Source organism: Pezoporus occidentalis, unplaced genomic scaffold (genome assembly GCF_034315485.1).
Source record: "Pezoporus occidentalis ecotype Australia unplaced genomic scaffold, CSIRO_AGI_Poc_V1 ctg462, whole genome shotgun sequence".
Taxonomy (NCBI): Eukaryota; Metazoa; Chordata; class Aves; order Psittaciformes; family Psittacidae; genus Pezoporus; species Pezoporus occidentalis.
The window spans coordinates 74347-91752 of NW_026915794.1; the positions used below are offsets into that span (position 1 = coordinate 74347).

Genomic DNA, 17406 nt, shown 5'->3' on the forward strand with positions numbered 1-17406 from the left:
CTCCCTATGCACACCATGGGCCGTACATCCCCCCCATACAGCTCCCTATGCACACCATGGGCCGTACATCCCCCCCCCATACAGCTCCCTATGCACACCATGGGCCGTACATCCCCCCCATACAGCTCCCTATGCACACCATGGACCGTACATCCCCCCCATACAGCTCCCTATGCACACCATGGACCGTACATCCCCCCCATACAGCTCCCTATGCACACCATGGGCCGTACATCCCCCCATACAGCTCCCTATGCACACCATGGACCGTACATCCCCCCCATACAGCTCCCTATGTACACCATGGGCCATACATCCCCCCTATATAGCTCCCTATGCACACCATGGGCCGTACATCCCCCCCATACAGCTCCCTATGCACACCATGGGCCGTACATCCCCCCCATACAGCTCCCTATGCACACCATGGACCGTACATCCCCCCATACAGCTCCCTATTCACACCATGGACTGTACATCCCCCCATACAGCTCCCTACGCACACCATGGACCGTACATCCCCCCCCCCATACAGCTCCCTATGCACACCATGGACCGTACATCCCCCCCATACAGCTCCCTATGCACACCATGGGCCGTACATCCCCCCATACAGCTCCCTATGCACACCATGGGCCGTACATCCCCCCATACAGCTCCCTATGCACACCATGGGCCGTACATCCCCCCCCATACAGCTCCCTATGCACACCATGGACCGTACATCCCCCCCCATACAGCTCCCTATGCACACCACGGACCGTACATCCCCCCCCACAGCTCCCTATGCACACCATGGGCCGTACATCCCCCCCCCCATACAGCTCCCTATGCACACCACGGACCGTACATCCCCCCATACAGCTCCCTATGCACACCATGGACCGTACATCCCCCCATACAGCCGCCAGGACACGCGGGGGTCGCCCCCCCCGACACCGAGCTGGTACCCAGGTCGTTTATAGGCCCCCATAGAGCCGAGGGGGTGATGCAGGGTCCCGTGTCCGTGTCCCCCCCCCCCCGCCACCCTCATTTCCCCCCCCCCCCCCATAGCAGCCAGCGGCGCCCCGTCCCCGGGCTGGCGGCCGGCGCGAGGCCCCGGGGCTCGGGGGGGGGCCCCCATCCGGGGGTGCTATTGCTTGTCAATGGCGCCCTGCTCGGCCGCCGCGTCCCGGGGTGCAGCCGGTGCCCGCCACGGCGTCTCCCGCAGCACGACCCAGCAGTTCCCGGCCCACAGGAGCACGTTGAGGAAGCCGAAGAGCTGTGGGACGGAGCGGGGAGGCACCCATGGGGCACCCCCTGCGCCTCGGGTGCTCCGTGGCACCCCATTGCACCCCGTGCAGCCCATGTGTCCCGTGCATCCCATTGCACCCCGTGCATCCCATTGCATCCTCTGCGCCTCGTGTGCTCCATGGCACCCCATTGCACCCCGTGCAGCCCATTGCGCCCCCTGTATCCCATGTGCCCCGTGCATCCCATTGCACCCCGTGCATCCCACTGCATCCCCTGCGCCTTGTGAGCCCCGTGCAGCCCATTGCACCCCGTGCAGCCCATTACATCCCCTGCATCCCATGTGTCCCGTGCATCCCATTGCACCCCGTGCATCCCATTGCGCCCCCTGTATCCCATGTGTCCCGTGCATCCCATTGCACCCCATTGCATCCCCTGCGCCTCGTGTGCCCCGTGCAGCCCATTGCACCCCTGCATCTCGTTTGTCCCGTGCATCCCATTGCACCCTGTGCATCCCATTGCGTCCCCTGCGCCTCGTGTGCTCCATGGCACCCCATTGCACCCCGTGCAGCCCATCGCATCCCATTGTGTCCCCTGTGCCTCATGTGCTCCATGGCATCCCATTGCACCCCATGCATCCCATTGCGTCCCCTGCGCCTCGTGTGTTCCGTGCAGCCCATTGCACCCCGTGCTGCCCATCACATCCCATTACATCCCTTGCTCCTTGTGTGCTCCATGGCACCCCATTGCACCCCGTGCAGCCCATTGCGCCCCCTGCATCCCATGTGTCCCGTGCATCCCATTGCGCCCCCTGCATCCCATGTGTCCCGTGCATCCCATTGCACCCCGTGCATCCCATTGCACCCCCTGCACCTCAGGTGCCCCGTGCATCCCATTGCACCTCCGCATCTCGTGTGTCCCGTGCATCCCATTGCACCCCGTGCATCCCATTATGTCCCCTGCACCTCATGTGCCCCGTGCATCCCCTTGCACCCCCTGCACCTCAGATGCCCCGTGCATCCCATTGCACCCTGTGCATCCCATTGCACCCCCTGCACCTCGTGTGCCCCGTGCATCCCATTGCACCCCGTGCATCCCATTGCAGCCCCTATGCCCCGTGTGCTCCATGGCACCCCCTGTGCCTCATGTGCCCCGTGCATCCCATTACACCCTGTGCATCCCATTGCAGCCCCTATGCCCCGTGTGCTCCATGGCACCCCCTGTGCCTCATGTGCCCCGTGCATCCCATTACACCCTGTGCATCCCATTGCAGCCCATATGCCCCGTGTGCCCCATGGCACCCCTGCGCCTCCTTTGCCCCAGCACCCCATACACCCCCTGCACTTCATGTGCCCCGTGCACCCCATTGTAGCCCATATGCGCTGTGTGTCCCATGCACCCCATGTGCCCCATAAACCCCCTGTGTTCCATGCACCCCCATGCAACCCATACACTCCATGTGCCCCTGTGCAACTGTTGTACACTGTGCACCTTGTGCATCCCATTGCACCCCATACGCCCCATGTGCCCCATGTGGGGTATATGCACCTCATGTGCCCTGTGCGCCCCACACACCCCCTATGCCCCATACATCCCATGCGCTCCATGCACCCCCTGTGCTCCATGCACCCCATGCATCCCACACACCCTGTGTGCCCCTGAGCAACCCCTGCACCCTGTGCACTCAGCGTATCCCATGTAACCCATACCCCCCCTGCACCCCGTGCATCCCATTGCAGCCCATATGGCCCGTGCACCCCATGTGGGATATATGTGCCTCATGTGCCCTGTGTGCCCCATACACCCCCTGTGCTCCATGCACCCCCATGCACTCCATGCAGTTTGCACCCAATGCACTCTGTGCACCCCATGCACTGCCTGCACCCCTTGTGCCCCATGCACCCTGTGTGCCCTGCGCAATCCCTGCACCCCATGGGCCCCCATGCACCCCATGCGCACACGAGGGTGTGAGACTGGTGTGCACCACGGGCGTGCACGTGTGTCCGTGCCTGCTGCATGATGCACTTGTGTGCGTGTGTGCCTTTCCACGTGAACACACGTGTGTGCCTTCATGTGCATGGCTCGGCAAGGACGTGCAGGCATCCGCATGCGTGCACCCCCAAACACCCCATGCGTGTGCATCTGCGTGTTACATGTGTGTACATGTGCCCTATGTCCCCCATGCCTGTGTATGTACATGTGTGCATGTCCTATGTATCCCATGCATGTGCATGTGCGTACATGTGTGCATAAGTCCTATGTGCCCCATGCATGTGTGTCCATGTCCCATATACCCCATGCATGTGTGTGTGTGTACGTGTCCCATATAGCCCATGCATGTGTGTACATGTCCCATATACCCCATGCATGTGTGTGTGTGTACGTGTCCCATATAGCCCATGCATGTTGCTTGTGTGTACATATGCACATATGTCCTATGTACCCCATGCATGTGCATACATGTGTGAATGTCCTATATACCCCATGCGTGTGTATACACGTGCGCATATATCCTATGTACCCCATGCATGTCTGTACATGTGCATATATGTCCTATGTACCCCATGCATGTGCGTGTGTGCACATGTGCGCATGTCCCATATACCCCATGCATGTGTGTGTGTGTACATGTGCACATATGTCCTATGTACCCCATGCATGTCCATGTGTGCGCATATGTCCTACGTACCCCGTGCATGTGCGTGTGTGTACATGTATGCATGTCTCATATACCCCATGCATGTGCATGTGTGCACAGGTGTGCATATGCCCTATGTGTCCCACGCACGTTCACACGTGTGTACATGTGCACGCACCCCCCATGCTCCCCACCCACACGCTTGTGCCCACATGTGCACATGCCCTATGTGCATCTATTTTTGTACACATATGTCCTATGTACCCCATGCGTGTGCATGTGTGTACATGTGTGCATGTCCTGTATACCCCATGCATGTGCGTGTGTGCACATGTGCACATATGTCCTATGTACCCCATGCATGTGCGTGTGTATACATGTGTACATGTCCCATATACCCCATGCATATGCGTGTGTGTACATGTGCACATATGTCCTATGTACCCCATGCATGTGCATGTGTGCACATATGTCCTATGTACCCCATGCATGTGCATCTGTACACATGTATACATGTCCCATATACCCCATGCATGTGCATGTGTGCACATGTGCACATATGTCCTATGTACCCCATGCATGTGCATCTGTATACATGTGTACATGTCCCATATACCCCATGCATGTGCATGTGTGCACATGTGCACATATGTCCTATGTACCCCATGCATGTGCATCTGTATACATGTGTACATGTCCCATATACCCCATGCATATGCGTGTGTGTACATGTGCACCTATGTCCTATGTACCCCATGCATGTGCGTGTGTATACATGTGTACATGTCCCATATACCCCATGCATGTGCATGTGTGCACATGTGCACATATGTCCTATGTACCCCATGCATGTGCATGTGTATACATGTGTACATGTCCCATATACCCCATGCATATGCGTGTGTATACATGTGTACATGTCCCATACACCCCATGCATGTGCATGTGTGCACATATGTCCTATGTACCCCATTCATGTGCGTGTGTATACATGTGTACATGTCCCATATACCCCATGCATGTGCGTGTGTGCACATATGTCCTATGTACCCCATGCATGTGCATCTGTATACATGTGTACATGTCCCATATACCCCATGCATATGCGTGTGTGTACATGTGCACATATGTCCTATGTACCCCATGCATGTGCGTGTGTGCACATATGTCCTATGTACCCCATGCATGTGCGTGTGTATACATGTGTACATGTCCCATATACCCCATGCATGTGCGTGTGTGCACATGTGCACACATGCCCTATGCATGTTCACCCATGTGTACATGTACACACCCCCCTATGTCCCCCACCCACACCCCTGTGGACACACACACACGTCCCCCCCACAAGCACCGTGCTCTCCCGCCATGTGTCCACGCTTGCACACGCGTGTGCGGCCGCGGCTCACCACGGAGATGTTGGCCAGCCCCATGGCCGGCGTGGTGCCGTCCTCGCACACCACATCGGTGCCGTGGCACACGGCCATGGCCCCGGTGAGGCTGCTGGGCCTCGTCGCCGCCTTCACGTCGCTCAGCCCCTTGCCCCAGGCCGCCGCCGCCACCAGCCATAGGAAGGCGAAGCAAACGGTGACACAGAAATCCTATGGGATACCGGGATCAGCCGCATCCCTGCCGCCCCCCCCCTGCTCCTTAGGGATCCCCGTCCTAAGGGATGCCGCTGCCTTACCGCCGATGGGAGCTTCTTGTTCTCGCCGTAGAGGGAATGAAAGCGCAGGTAAAGCACCAGAGCTGCCATGGTGTAGAGGAAGGAGAAGACCCCCAGGGTCACGAAGAACTCGGCCGGAGCGGAGAAGTCACCCACGAGGTGCAGGGTGCGGGTGCCCCCCTCGCCTTCGCAGTCCGGCATCTCAAACGGGATCTGGTATAACCTGGGATAACGGGAAGGGGACGGGTGGGATGGCGGTGATGAGTCCCTAAAGAGCCGCGCTGGGGTGGATGGAGGGCAGGGACCAGCGCTGTGCCGTGCTCCAGTGTCCCAGCGTGGAGCCGGTGGCCAAGAGAAGGGGCTCAAACTGTGGTTAATGGATGGAGCGGCTCCATCCCTGATGATCCCGGGTAGTGCCGGACCCGGAGCCGGGTGCTGCTGCTCCTCAGACGGACACAACATCCCCGCATCCATAGAACCGGTGGCTGCGGTCCCGTGCAGGTACCAGCATCCAGGCTGCGGTTGAACCCCAAACCAGCACCCCATAGACCCCCCCATTCGCTGTAGGTGCTGGGGAGGACCCCCGGGGGGGGGGGGGGTTCCCCATGCTCGGTGCCCCCTCACCTGAAGGGGTACCCGAACTGGACGGAGATGACGCTCATCTCCTTGGTGTCCCCTTCGCATCTCACTGTCGCCCCCGTCTCGCCGCTGAAGGAGCCGCAGGCCCCGAAGGCAAAGATAGCGAAGAGCTGCGGGAGGGAAGGAGCGGGGTCGGGGGGGCTCCTCTGGGGTGGGATGCATCCAATTGGGGGTCCTCCGATGCTCAATGGGTGCTCCAGCAAGGACAAGGACCCCCCCCCCCCCCCATCCCTTCGTTTTAAGCAGGGTGCAAGGCGCCGGAGCAGGATTCCAGCAAAGCAGGAGCATCCCCATGGTGGGATCTATGGGGTCATCATCTCCATTGTCCCCTCCTGCCATTCCCCATCCCTTAGCAGCAAGCTGGTCTCTCCTCCAGCTGGATTTTGCCGTTCCCAAGTAGTTTTCCGGCAGCTCGTCCCAGCTGAGCTCAGAGGCCTGACGCCGAGGGGATGGGCAGCGGGAATGGAAGACGGTGTTGAGTGTGGAAGCGGGAATGTTGGCGGCCATCCCGAGGGATTTTCCTCCTCTTCGGGGTGCCTTTGGCACACAGGGGTTGCCAAGTGCCAGCCGGGTGCAATTATCCAAAGCAAATTGGGATCAAAGGAACCCCCCCTCACTTCGACACAGCTCCTCTGAGCAGGGGATGCCCAAAGGGGTCTCAGGGCTGAGCCCCCCCATCCTGTGCCTCAGTTTCCTCACTGCTGGCACCGCAGCGCTGGGGTGGCTGGGACCCCCCCCCCCCCGGGCCCTCAGAGCCCCGGCCGCACAAATGCCACCATGAAACCCAATCCGGAGCCATTCATGGCACGGCCGGGACAGGGCTGGGGCAGTGGCCGCTCGGCTCCCCCCCCCCCGTCCCCTTCCCCGGGGTCCCCGCTCCTGGTGCCCGCTGACCCCCAGCACCCCCCATGCACCCCCAAACCCCCTCCCACCCGCTGCCCCCTGAGCCCATGGCACTGATGGGGACCCGGCACCCCCCTGTCACCGACACCCCCCTCTCCCCCCCGGCCAAAGCCACCGGCTCAAGGTCACCGGGAGAGGGGGTTGCGTGGCCCCTGCATCCCGCGAGCACCCCAGGATGGGGTCCTTGTGCCGGGGTTGGGGGGGGTGTTAGGGAAGCAATGGGGTACCCCAAAAGTGGGGGTTCCAGAGCGAGCTGTGCCCGAGGGGAGGGTCCTGGGCCGTGATGAGGGGAGGGGAAGCCCGGAGGGGGGGGGACACTCACCCACTCCAGCACCTTGATGAAGCCGAGGGGCTCCAGGAGGCGGCCCCAGCGCACCCCGCTCAGGATGCGGTCCTGCGGGGAGAGAGCGGCGGGAGCCGGGGCACCGAGCGGCACCGGGGCTGCACCGGGGAACCGGGGAGAGGCTCCGGGGGACCGGCGGGGGGGGGGGGGGAGCTTCAGGTCATGGAAGGGCTCTACCGGGGGCTGCACCGGGGGAGCGGAGGAGGGGGCTCGGGGGACCGGGGGGGGGGGGGGGGGGCTGCACCGGGGGGACTGCTCCGAGAGACAGGGAGCGCTGCTCCGGGGGACGGGGGTGCCCCGGCTGCGACCCCAGGGCAGCGAGGGCTGCACCGGGACACCGGGGAGCTGAGCAGGGCCACGGAGGGGAGGCAGCCCCGGGCACCGGGCAGGGGGGTGTCACCGGAGCCCTACCTGGAGCCGGGGCGCTTTGTCACCGGCAGCGTGGACGCCGGGGTCCGACATGTCCGGGCCGGGGAGGTGGGGTGGGGGGGGGGGGTGTCGGTGCTGCCTCCGCCACCCGCTGGGACCGCTCCGCTGTCGGGAGCCGCCACCGGGAACCCCACCGGCCCCGGGGGAGGGCAGCTCCGCTCCGCCCCCGGCTGGGTCCCCGGTCCGCCCCGTCCACCCCAGGGACAGACCCCGCCCCGGGCCGCCCCCGAGGGCCGGGCAGCCCCCGCCGCTGTGTCCGTCCGACCCCCGTTAACCTCCGTGTGGCACCATCAAGGGGACCGGAGAGGGGAGCCCCGCTGGGAGCGGTAACGGGGCTGTGTGCTCGGGACCCTGGCGCACCCCGGTGCCGCTGAGGGGGGGGCCCCTCTCATCTCCCCCCGCCCGCTCTCCGATTGGCTGCTCTGCTCTCAGCGCTGTCCAATGAGCGAGCGGCGCGGGCGGAAGCGTGTCGTGAGGGCGGGGCCTCTGACAGGAAGCGGTGCCCGCAGACCCCGGTGTGGGCAGCCCCGCGCTCCCGGTACCGGCTCCCTCCGCCCGCTCCCCCCCGCTCCCCGCACCCGGTACCGCCGCCATCGCCGCCATGTTCCTCACACGCTCCGAGTACGACCGGTGAGTGCCCGCTGCCCGCCCGCGGCCTGCGGCTGAGTCACGGGCCTGCTCCCGCCCCGGCTCGCCGGGGGCCTGCAGCCGCTGACCGGGCCCCGCTGTTGTCCCGCAGGGGGGTGAACACGTTCTCGCCCGAGGGGAGGCTGTTCCAGGTGGAATACGCTATCGAGGCCATCAAGGTACGGGCCGAGCGCCGCAGGGTGTGTGTGTGGGGGGGGGGGGTTGAGGGCTCCTTCCTTCACAAGGGGCATCGCTGAGCTCCCCCCGTCCCGTTCTACAGCAGGAGGAGCTCGATCTCCCCCAGCCAATATTGCCCCTATGGGGGCGAGGAGCCAAAAGTCAGGTCCAGGGCAATGAGCCCTGCCCACCCCAGGCTGACAGTGCTAAAGCTCGGCTCAGGCCTGGGAGGTGCTGTGCTGTGAGCGCCTGAGTGCTCACACTGCCCCTGCATCCAGAAACACTGCCTGAAGAAGAGAGGAGCGCTTGGTCTGCTGCCTGCTCGCCTCCCTGCGCCCGTGCAGCATTCCTGCCTGAGCTCTGCAAAGATGGAACTGGGGAATCAGTCATGGAATCTCAGCCTGGGTTGTGTTGGAAGGGAGCTTAAAGCTCCTCCAGCTCCAACCCCTGCCACAGGCAGGGACCCCTTCCGCTAGAGCAGCTTGCTCCAAGCCCCTGTGTCCAACCTGGCCTTGAGCACTGCCAGGGTTGGGGCAGCCACAGGTTCTCTGGGCACCCTGTGCCAGCGCCTCAGCACCCTCACAGGGAAGAGCTTCTGCCTAAGAGCTCAGCTCAGTCTCCCCTCTGGCAGGTTAAAGCCATTCCCCTTGGCCTGTCCCTACATCCCTTGTCCCAAGCCCCTCTCCAGCTTTCCTGCAGCCCTTTCAGGCACTGGAGCTGCTCTCAGGTCTCCCCTTCAGGAGCCTTCTCTTCTCCAGGCTGCCCCAGCCCAGCTCTCTCAGCCTGGCTCCAGAGCAGAGCTGCTCCAGCCCTCACAGCATCTCCATGGCCTCCTCTTGGAAGGCATCCATGCATCCATCATTCATCTCTTCCCCGAGCAACATCAATTTTGACACCTTAAAGCCTTGTGAATCCTTCTTTGCAAGGCAGAAGTGACCTCTGAAAGCTAGAGAGGAGGATTTCACATCACAGCCTTACCTCTGACTGCATCCACACCACTCCCTTGGGCTTCTTTCTTCACATTAGCGCCTTTTCTCCCAAGCATCCTGGTATCCACAATAGGATTTGCCACAGGAGCAGCAGCACTTGGCACAGGTACCATTGCCAGAGGGCTCATCTCCAGCCTCTACCTTGCTCTCAGCCCTGGGAGCTGTGCCCAGATCCCAAGGGAAGAAGGGACACTGGATGTCACTGCAGAGGTATTGTTGTGAATGAACCTACAGCCCATGGGCCCCACCTGAGCTTCTGCAGTTCCATCATGGGCTGAACAGGGAGAGAGGGAGAAGCCAGAAGCTTCCACGATTCCTGCTCTCGTGGGTGGATTTGGAGCTCTCAAGTCAGCAGAGTGACTGGTATCCGCTGGGAGTTTGCACTTCCCAATGCCTTGATAGATGAGACTGAGCTGAGCTCTTAGGCAGAAGCTCTTCCCTGTGAGGGTGCTGAGGCGCTGGCACAGGGTGCCCAGAGAAGCTGTGGCTGCCCCATCCCTGGCAGTGTTCAAGGCCAGGTTGGACACAGGGGCTTGGAGCAAGCTGCTCCAGTGGAAGGTGTCCCTGCCCGTGGCAGGAGTTGGAACTGCATGAGCTTTAAGGTCCTTTCCATCCCAAAGCATTCCATGCTTGACCCTTCCCATTTTCCTTCTCCAAGTCCCAACATTTCAAGTCCGCTGTGCAAAGCTGGAGCATTTTATGGCTGGGTTTCTGCCTCCCAACCACATCACCTGCAAGTCACAGCATTGCCCCGCTTCCATGGGGGGGGTGGTGCTGACCCTGTGGTGCTTTCCAGCTTGGCTCCACAGCCATCGGGATCCAGACCTCGGAGGGAGTGTGCCTGGCTGTGGAGAAGAGGATCACCTCCCCGCTCATGGAGCCCAGCAGCATTGAGAAGATTGTGGAGATCGATTCCCACATAGGTAAGGAGGAAGGAAGGAGCACTGGGGGCTCCTCTCATAAAGCACCCCCCATTGACTTTTGGGGTACAGGTACCAGACTCTGTCTCCTAGGAGCATCAGGAGCTGGGTTTCGGGGCTGCCCTTCCCTGTGTGCAGAGCTGAGGGGGAATGCTCATCCCTCCCAGGTCCTGCTTGCTGCTTTTCCAGGCTCCAGGCCAGCAGGACATAGTTAGAGGTGCAGGAAGAGGCAGCTGAAGCCCCCCCGCCCCATCCTCCCTGAGCTCCCTCATGAGAGCTCATCCCAAATTTAGCTCTGGGAGGGCAGGGAATTAGTGCAGAAGGTTTGATGTGAAGCCAGGTCCTCATGGAGCACTAATGCCAGCCTGGATCCCAGCTCCTGCACCCAGAAGGGGGGCCCCTGGTGGGCTCGTGAGCAGATGTGGAAAGCAGGATTGCTCCAGAACAGCTGTGTTGGTGCTGACGGGGGTCATGGGGCCTCCTGAAGGGCCTCATCTCCTCCCGTGTGCTTGTGGTGTAGCCCCTCTCTTCCTGCTGCATCCCCAAAGCTGTGGGGCATCAGCTCCCATGGAGGGCACTGAGCAGTTCCCCTTCCAAGCTCTTGCGTCTCTTCTTGGGTAGCTTCTCTTGCCTCCATCCCAGCTCTGGGGCATGGATCCATTTGGATCCAGAATCCCTTTGGATCCATGCTCCTTTCCTTTCCAGCCAGCAGCGCAGTGCCTGCTCCCCCACGGAGAGCTTTGGGAACGGGGCATCCCCCACAGCCAGTGACATGATCCCTGTTTTCCCTTCCAGGGTGTGCCATGAGTGGCCTCATAGCTGATGCAAAGACTCTCATCGACAAAGCAAGAGTGGAGACTCAGGTGAGACTTGGTTCCTGCTCTTAACCCAGCAGCCCCGCTCTGGGGGCATCTTGGAAGCGTCTGGAATGGGAAGAGCATCCCAGGGAAGGAGCTGGAGGGGAACGGGGGCTTTGACTTGTATTGGTGATGCTTTTGGCACCGTAAGGTTCCTCAGTGCCTCAGGGATGGGTCTGTGCTGGAGTAAAGGCTCCTCTGGGAGGTTTTCCTCCATGTCAGCCCTTTCCCACCCTCTGGAGAACTGGATGACCCCAGAAACACACTGGGATGAAGAGCTCTGACCTTGTGTTTGCCATCCCAAGCTTTTCCAGGGGAGCTGTTCCCATCCTGGCGCTTCCCTCCTGTGGCTGGATGGGCCACAAGAAGTTGCCTGTGGCTGCTTCCCATCACTCCAGCCCTCTGTGTGAACGATCCCGGGTGCCCGTGTGTTGGGAATGGGGCCCTAAACCCGGGTGTTCCTGGATCTCTCCTGCAGAATCACTGGTTCACCTACAACGAGACCATGACCGTGGAGAGTGTGACCCAGGCCGTGTCCAACCTGGCGCTGCAGTTTGGGGAGGAGGACGCAGACCCGGGGGCCATGGTGAGGGGCTGGGGGTGCTCTGGGTGCTGGGGGGTGTGTGGTATCTCTTGCCTCCCCCCTGCCCTGACCTGGTGCCTCTTTCCTGCTGCAGTCTCGTCCGTTCGGGGTCGCGCTGCTCTTTGGAGGCGTGGATGAGAAGGGACCTCAGCTGTAAGTGATGCTCTGGGAATGACAAAGCCTCTCCCAAAGCTTCCCAGGGCATCTTCCTGGCTTGATTCTGGGATTTCACTTGAGCCAGACACTTGGGCTTTATCCTATTATGGATCTGATGGGTCCGTTAATGCTTTTAAACCCTTCCCTTCAAAGCACAGCCTCAGGGTTGATGCAAACCCCTTGTCTTCCCTGAATCCTTCCTCTTGAACCTGGTTCCTGGCTGGGAGGGGGCTGTTGAAGCTCTCCTCATCCCCAGTTTATTCTTACCTTTCCCTAAAGGAGAAGCAGAGCCACCGGTAACATAATCTGTGGAGCCTGCTGCAGCATTCCTTAGGGAGGTGCTGTAACCTGAACTCCTCCTCCTGTGCTTCAGGCCCTGCAAGGGGAATGGCTCCGCAGGGCCAGCCCAATAAGGTCTCCCTATGGAGCAGGAGGGAAAACTTGATGGCTTATTCACTAAAGGGGGGAAATCAAGAGGAAAATGTCCCTGCCCTGAGCATGGAGGGCAGTGGCAGGAGTCTGAAGCTCTTCACATCCAGGCTCCCAGCCCGGTGCGGGTCTGGGCGCTCTTCACACCTTGGTTGGCTCCTCTGGGTGCCAAGAGCAGAGACCTGTGAGGTTGTGAGGCCCCCGAGGCCATGGGGTGTCAGGGAGGAGGAGGAGGCTGGAGGTGGCTGCTGCCAGCTCTGCCCTGCATGCACAGGGAGCAGCCCTGTCCTCCCTCCCCAGCGCTGGGCAGCTCCCTGCTGGGATGGATTCACCTCCTCCCCCTGTATCCCTGCAGGTTTCACATGGACCCATCGGGGACATTCGTCCAGTGTGATGCCAGAGCCATCGGCTCCGCCTCGGAGGGGGCTCAGAGCTCCCTGCAGGAAGTTTACCACAAGGTAAAGGCTCGAGTTGCTCCTGGAGCCACCACTTTCCTTCCTGTGGGTGATGGAGAAGCTTCTCCTTGTGCTGTTGAGGTGCCTGAGCCCCTCCGGGTGGGCCTGGGTCCCTGGCTGCTGGGATGGGTGCTGGTGCTGAGCTGCGGGAGCAGCAGTGCAAGCAGGAGCAGTGCACCCAGCAGCTCCCCCTGCACTGCTGCTGCTGCAAGGGGAGGGCTTGGTCTCTTCCAGTGGGTGAGCTCAAACCGTGTCAGGAAGTGCTTGGTGCTGTACACACAGAGCTGGGCCTTGGGAGGGATGGATGGAGGGAGGGATGGATGCAGCCTGAAGCGTGAGGAGCTAAAGCCCAAGTGGCTTTGTCTCAGCACATCTCTTAACCCACTGCATTTGAGCCATCGTGGTGCCACAGAGGCTCTGATTTGGTGTTGAATGGAGCCTTTCTTCCCTCCACAAGGAGGGAGGTGCTTGTTTCATGGGGTCACTGCTGAAAAGCACACTTGAGGAGGGTGATGCTCTGAAGACTCGGGAACCTCAGTTGTTCATAGCAGAGCATCTCCAGTTCTGGGCTCCCTCAACCCTCTGCAAGCACAGATACCATCACTCTTTGCCTGTTCCCCAGCCTCTGCTTCCCCCTCACACAGAGATTTACATGGATGAACCCTCAGAGGGAATCCAGCTTTTCAGGACTCCTTGAAGTGGTGGGGGGGATAGACAGGAACTGGTGAGGAGAACCAGCCCCTCGTGTCCCAGTCCTGACCATAGGGTGTTAGTGCTCAGTTGTGAAGCTTGCCAGAGGCAGAGTCACCGTGCTGTGGTTGTTGCCATGCTGTGGTTGTCACCATCCTACCCCAGCAGCAGCTTTGGTCTCTTGTGGATGCTGTCAATAATGTGCTAAGCTTTGAAACTTGCTGCCAGGAGCAGCTTAAAGGCTTTGGGAGGAGCAGGAGGGACGGCAGCGCCTTGTCACTGCTGAAGGGGACAAGCACTTGATGCCATCGCTGAGCGAGGGCTTTGTTTTGCAGTCTATGACACTGAAAGAAGCCATCAAATCTTCCCTGGTCATCCTGAAACAAGTGATGGAGGAGAAGCTGAATGCAACCAACATCGAGGTGACTGGGACCAGGGTGTGGGGCAGGCAATGGGATGGTCTCGGCTTCCTCGCTGCGCATCCAGTGTCTCAGGGGTGTCTTGGGGAGCATGGAAGAGGGATTCTGCATGAGGGCCTGCAGGGACAGGCCAAGGGGAATGGCTTTAACGTGCCAGAGGGGAGGCTGAGATGAGCACAGAGAAGCTGTGGCTGCCCCATCCCTGGCAGTGTTCAAGGCCAGGCTGGACACAGGGGCTTGGAGCAAGCTGCTCTAGTGGAAGGGGTCCCTGTCTGTGGCAGGGGTTGGAACTGGAGGAGCTTTGAGGTCCCTTCCAACCCAAACCATTGCAGGACCCTTATGAATGCGCTGAGGAGCAGCTCAGGGCTGGAGCTCTGGTGCTGGCTGTGGCTTAACCCAGCAAACCCTGGAGCCCTCTGACCTTAGAGGCCTGCGATGCCACTCAGGTCTCTGTTTCTTCCCCAGCTTTGGCCATTCTCTTTCCCTTGCTCCTTGTAACATTAGAAGCAATGGGAATTCTGCAGCTTCTGGACTTGCTATATTGAGGCCTGAGCCAGGGCCAACAATCTCCTGGGCAGGAGCCCCACTGAGGTGAAGCCTCAGGCAGGAACGTGCTTCCCCTCATTCCCCTTTGCCTGCAAGCAGCTGAGCTCAGCCTGTCCTCAGCTCTCTGTCTCTGCAGATCCCCACCAGTGTGGTGGAACCTGGCCCCTGCAGCCCTGCTCTTCATCCTTAACACTCCTTTATAGGCAGGGAAGGTAAAACCCCCTTCAGTTTGCTGGTGGTGGTGGCTGGATGATGAGCCAGGCTGGAGGATAGAGTTTGCTTCTATTTCGGGCAGGTTATGAGACACTGGCCCTTTCCAGCTCGTGGCATTCCAGCTCTGGAGCTGCTCTGCTGGGAGCCTGTCCCCCAGCCAGCCTGAAAGTGTGCACCTCATCCCATGCTGCTCTGGGGACCCTTCCTGACAGCAGGAACCGGCTTCCTTTGGGTGGGAAGGGAGGACAGACACCGGGAGCCTGGATCTGCCTGATGGTGGGGTCTGCTCCCAGCCCACATGGAGCAGCTCCATCCTGCCCAGCCCCAGGGCTCTACAGCACCGAGCAGAGGAGCATGTACAGTATCCTTATGTCACGTCCCTGTTTAACAGGGCTTAACTGTGCTTGGCAAAGCCCTTCCCGTGGTGAGGAATCATCTCGGGGTTGGATATGAGAAGAAGGCTGGGGAGTAAAAGGTCTCCATTGACTCAAGCCCCCCCCTTGGGCTGCAAACCTGGAAGGAGCTGCTTTGCTTGGTAGCAAGTACAAGTATGTGGTGCTCTGAAGTATTTGCTCTTGGTGCTTCCATCTGGAAGCCAAGTGTGGTCACAGGAGAGTTAAATCCATTGGAAGCAAAAGCCAGGAGCCTCCATGCGATGCCTTTCAATGAGTTACTTCCCTGTGAGGGAATGGTTGAGGAAAGCTTTTGTAGGGCCCTGCTGCTCCCATTCTAGGGGTGCAGCACATGGTGGGGGGGTCTGGGTCAGGTTGTGATGATCTCCTCCTCACCCAACACCCCTCATGCTCTCTTGACTCTCACAAGGGGCAGGATGTGCCCCCTTGTTTGGTCACTGCAGAAGAGGTGCCTCTGCTGAGGACCATGCAGAGCTGCATCCCCTCCTCAAGCAGCCTCTTCCCCATGGCCCTTCCCTGCTGCTCCTATGAGGAGACTGAGTCAATTCAAAGCTATTTCTGCAGCAAGCAGCTATTTTGGGGGGCATCCCAGAGCATGTTCCGGGCTGGAATGCTGCTGCTGGGCCGGCCGGCAGCAGGGACAGCTGCTGCTCTGCTCCCTGCTTTAACCCCTTGCTCCTTCCCTCGCAGCTCGCCACAGTGGAGCCCGGCATGAAGTTCCACATGTACACGAAGGAGGAGCTGGAAGAGGTCATCAAGGATATCTGAAGAGCAAGAGGACTCCCTCAAAGGTTTATTTCCCCCCCAAAGTGACCTGAGTGGGTTCCGCTCCCTGGGGTCTCTTTGCCAGCAGCAGCAGCTGGGGTTGCTCTGCACAGAAGGCTCTTGAGGGTTTTTTACTGTTCCTGTACATAACTGATGTCTGCAAGGCGAGGGCAGGAGAATAAAGCCTTTTGTTACTCTATCCTGGGCTCCTCGTTGGGGGCTTGGAACGTTGGGAGCTGAAATAAGGGCATCGTCTGTGCCAAAAGCAGGGCCAAGTCTCCCTCTCGTGGTGGCTTCGCATCAGCTCAGCTGCAGCTCGGTTTGGAGCTCTTTGGGGCATCCCCCTTTGGAGCTTTTTAGTCCATCCCCCTTTGGAGCTCTTTTTGGTCCATCCCCCCTTGTCCTTCTCCCATGGGTTTTGTCCATAAGGCTTGAGCTGGAGCTCTGACTCCTCCCCAGGGCAGAAATCCATAACCAGGCTTGGGATTTGCTTGGGAATGCCCATAGCACTGATAGACCAGAGCCCATCAGGGCTGGGGTTAGTGGTGCAGCCCCTTCCCTGTCACCTCCTGCACGTCCTGCTTAGGTTTGAGGGCAGTTGTGTTTGCATTGGGAAACTTCTGCTCATCTGCTTCGTTGGGGTGGTGTTGTTTCTCATTCCCCAGCATTATCCTTGGAACAGCATCTCAGAACTGAAGGGATAAGGGAATAAACTTGGATTTGAGTTATGGAATAGGTTGGGTTGAAGGGACCTTAAAGCTCATCCAGTTCCTACCCTTGCCACCTTCCACTGGAGCAGGAGCAAGCACTTGTACCCACCAGCCGCTACCTGTTACCCTCTAGTACCACCCATCTTCTTCATGACTCCCTCTCTTGCTGTTGCCAGATGGATGTGGGAAGGGAAACCGGGTCTTCACGACTGGATCAGCCCTTGGATAACCTTCGTTCTTCCATCCTCTCCCATTCCTGCTGCGAGTTTCCCCTCTTTGCATTAACAAATTAAGGACACAAACTGGAGCATCAGGCGATGCCCGAGGCCATGGTTCCGGGTTGACCACACAGCCCTTACCTCCAGGTGGAAGAATAAAGGTCACCCATACACAGTGGATGGGCTCTGCTCTTCCCTGGCGTCCTGATGTGGCTCTGCCCACGGCCCTGCTCCTAATTCCTGATGTGGATCTGAGGTGTGGAAGCTCGCCTGGCTGGAATATCCAGCAGGTCCGGGCCATCTGCCACCACCCAGCCCCAGGCACCTCCTGCTTCATCCTCTACATCCACCCTTGATCCCAAACCTGCTCTGAAGCCTTGGGTCACCCCAG

General features: G+C 60.0%; 2 protein-coding genes across 2 annotated transcripts; one reads left to right on the forward strand and one right to left on the reverse strand.

Moving 5' to 3' along the window:
• Positions 1–1045: 1045 nt before the first annotated feature.
• On the reverse strand, positions 1046–8009 carry SYPL2 (synaptophysin like 2). Its single transcript, XM_062636010.1, has 6 exons — positions 7831–8009; positions 7399–7470; positions 6159–6283; positions 5556–5757; positions 5278–5469; positions 1046–1261 (listed from the first exon to the last, which is right to left on the reverse strand). The coding sequence occupies exons 1-6, from the start codon at positions 7879–7881 to the stop codon at positions 1133–1135; spliced, it is 771 nt and encodes a 256-aa protein (XP_062491994.1). The 5' UTR covers positions 7882–8009; the 3' UTR covers positions 1046–1132.
• A 321-nt stretch (positions 8010–8330) lies between these two features.
• On the forward strand, positions 8331–16286 carry PSMA5 (proteasome 20S subunit alpha 5). The gene is made up of 9 exons (XM_062636011.1): positions 8331–8478; positions 8588–8654; positions 10438–10564; positions 11357–11424; positions 11897–12004; positions 12096–12154; positions 12942–13044; positions 14067–14153; positions 16013–16286. The coding sequence occupies exons 1-9, from the start codon at positions 8450–8452 to the stop codon at positions 16088–16090; spliced, it is 726 nt and encodes a 241-aa protein (XP_062491995.1). The 5' UTR covers positions 8331–8449; the 3' UTR covers positions 16091–16286.
• The last annotated feature ends 1120 nt before the right edge of the window (positions 16287–17406 follow it).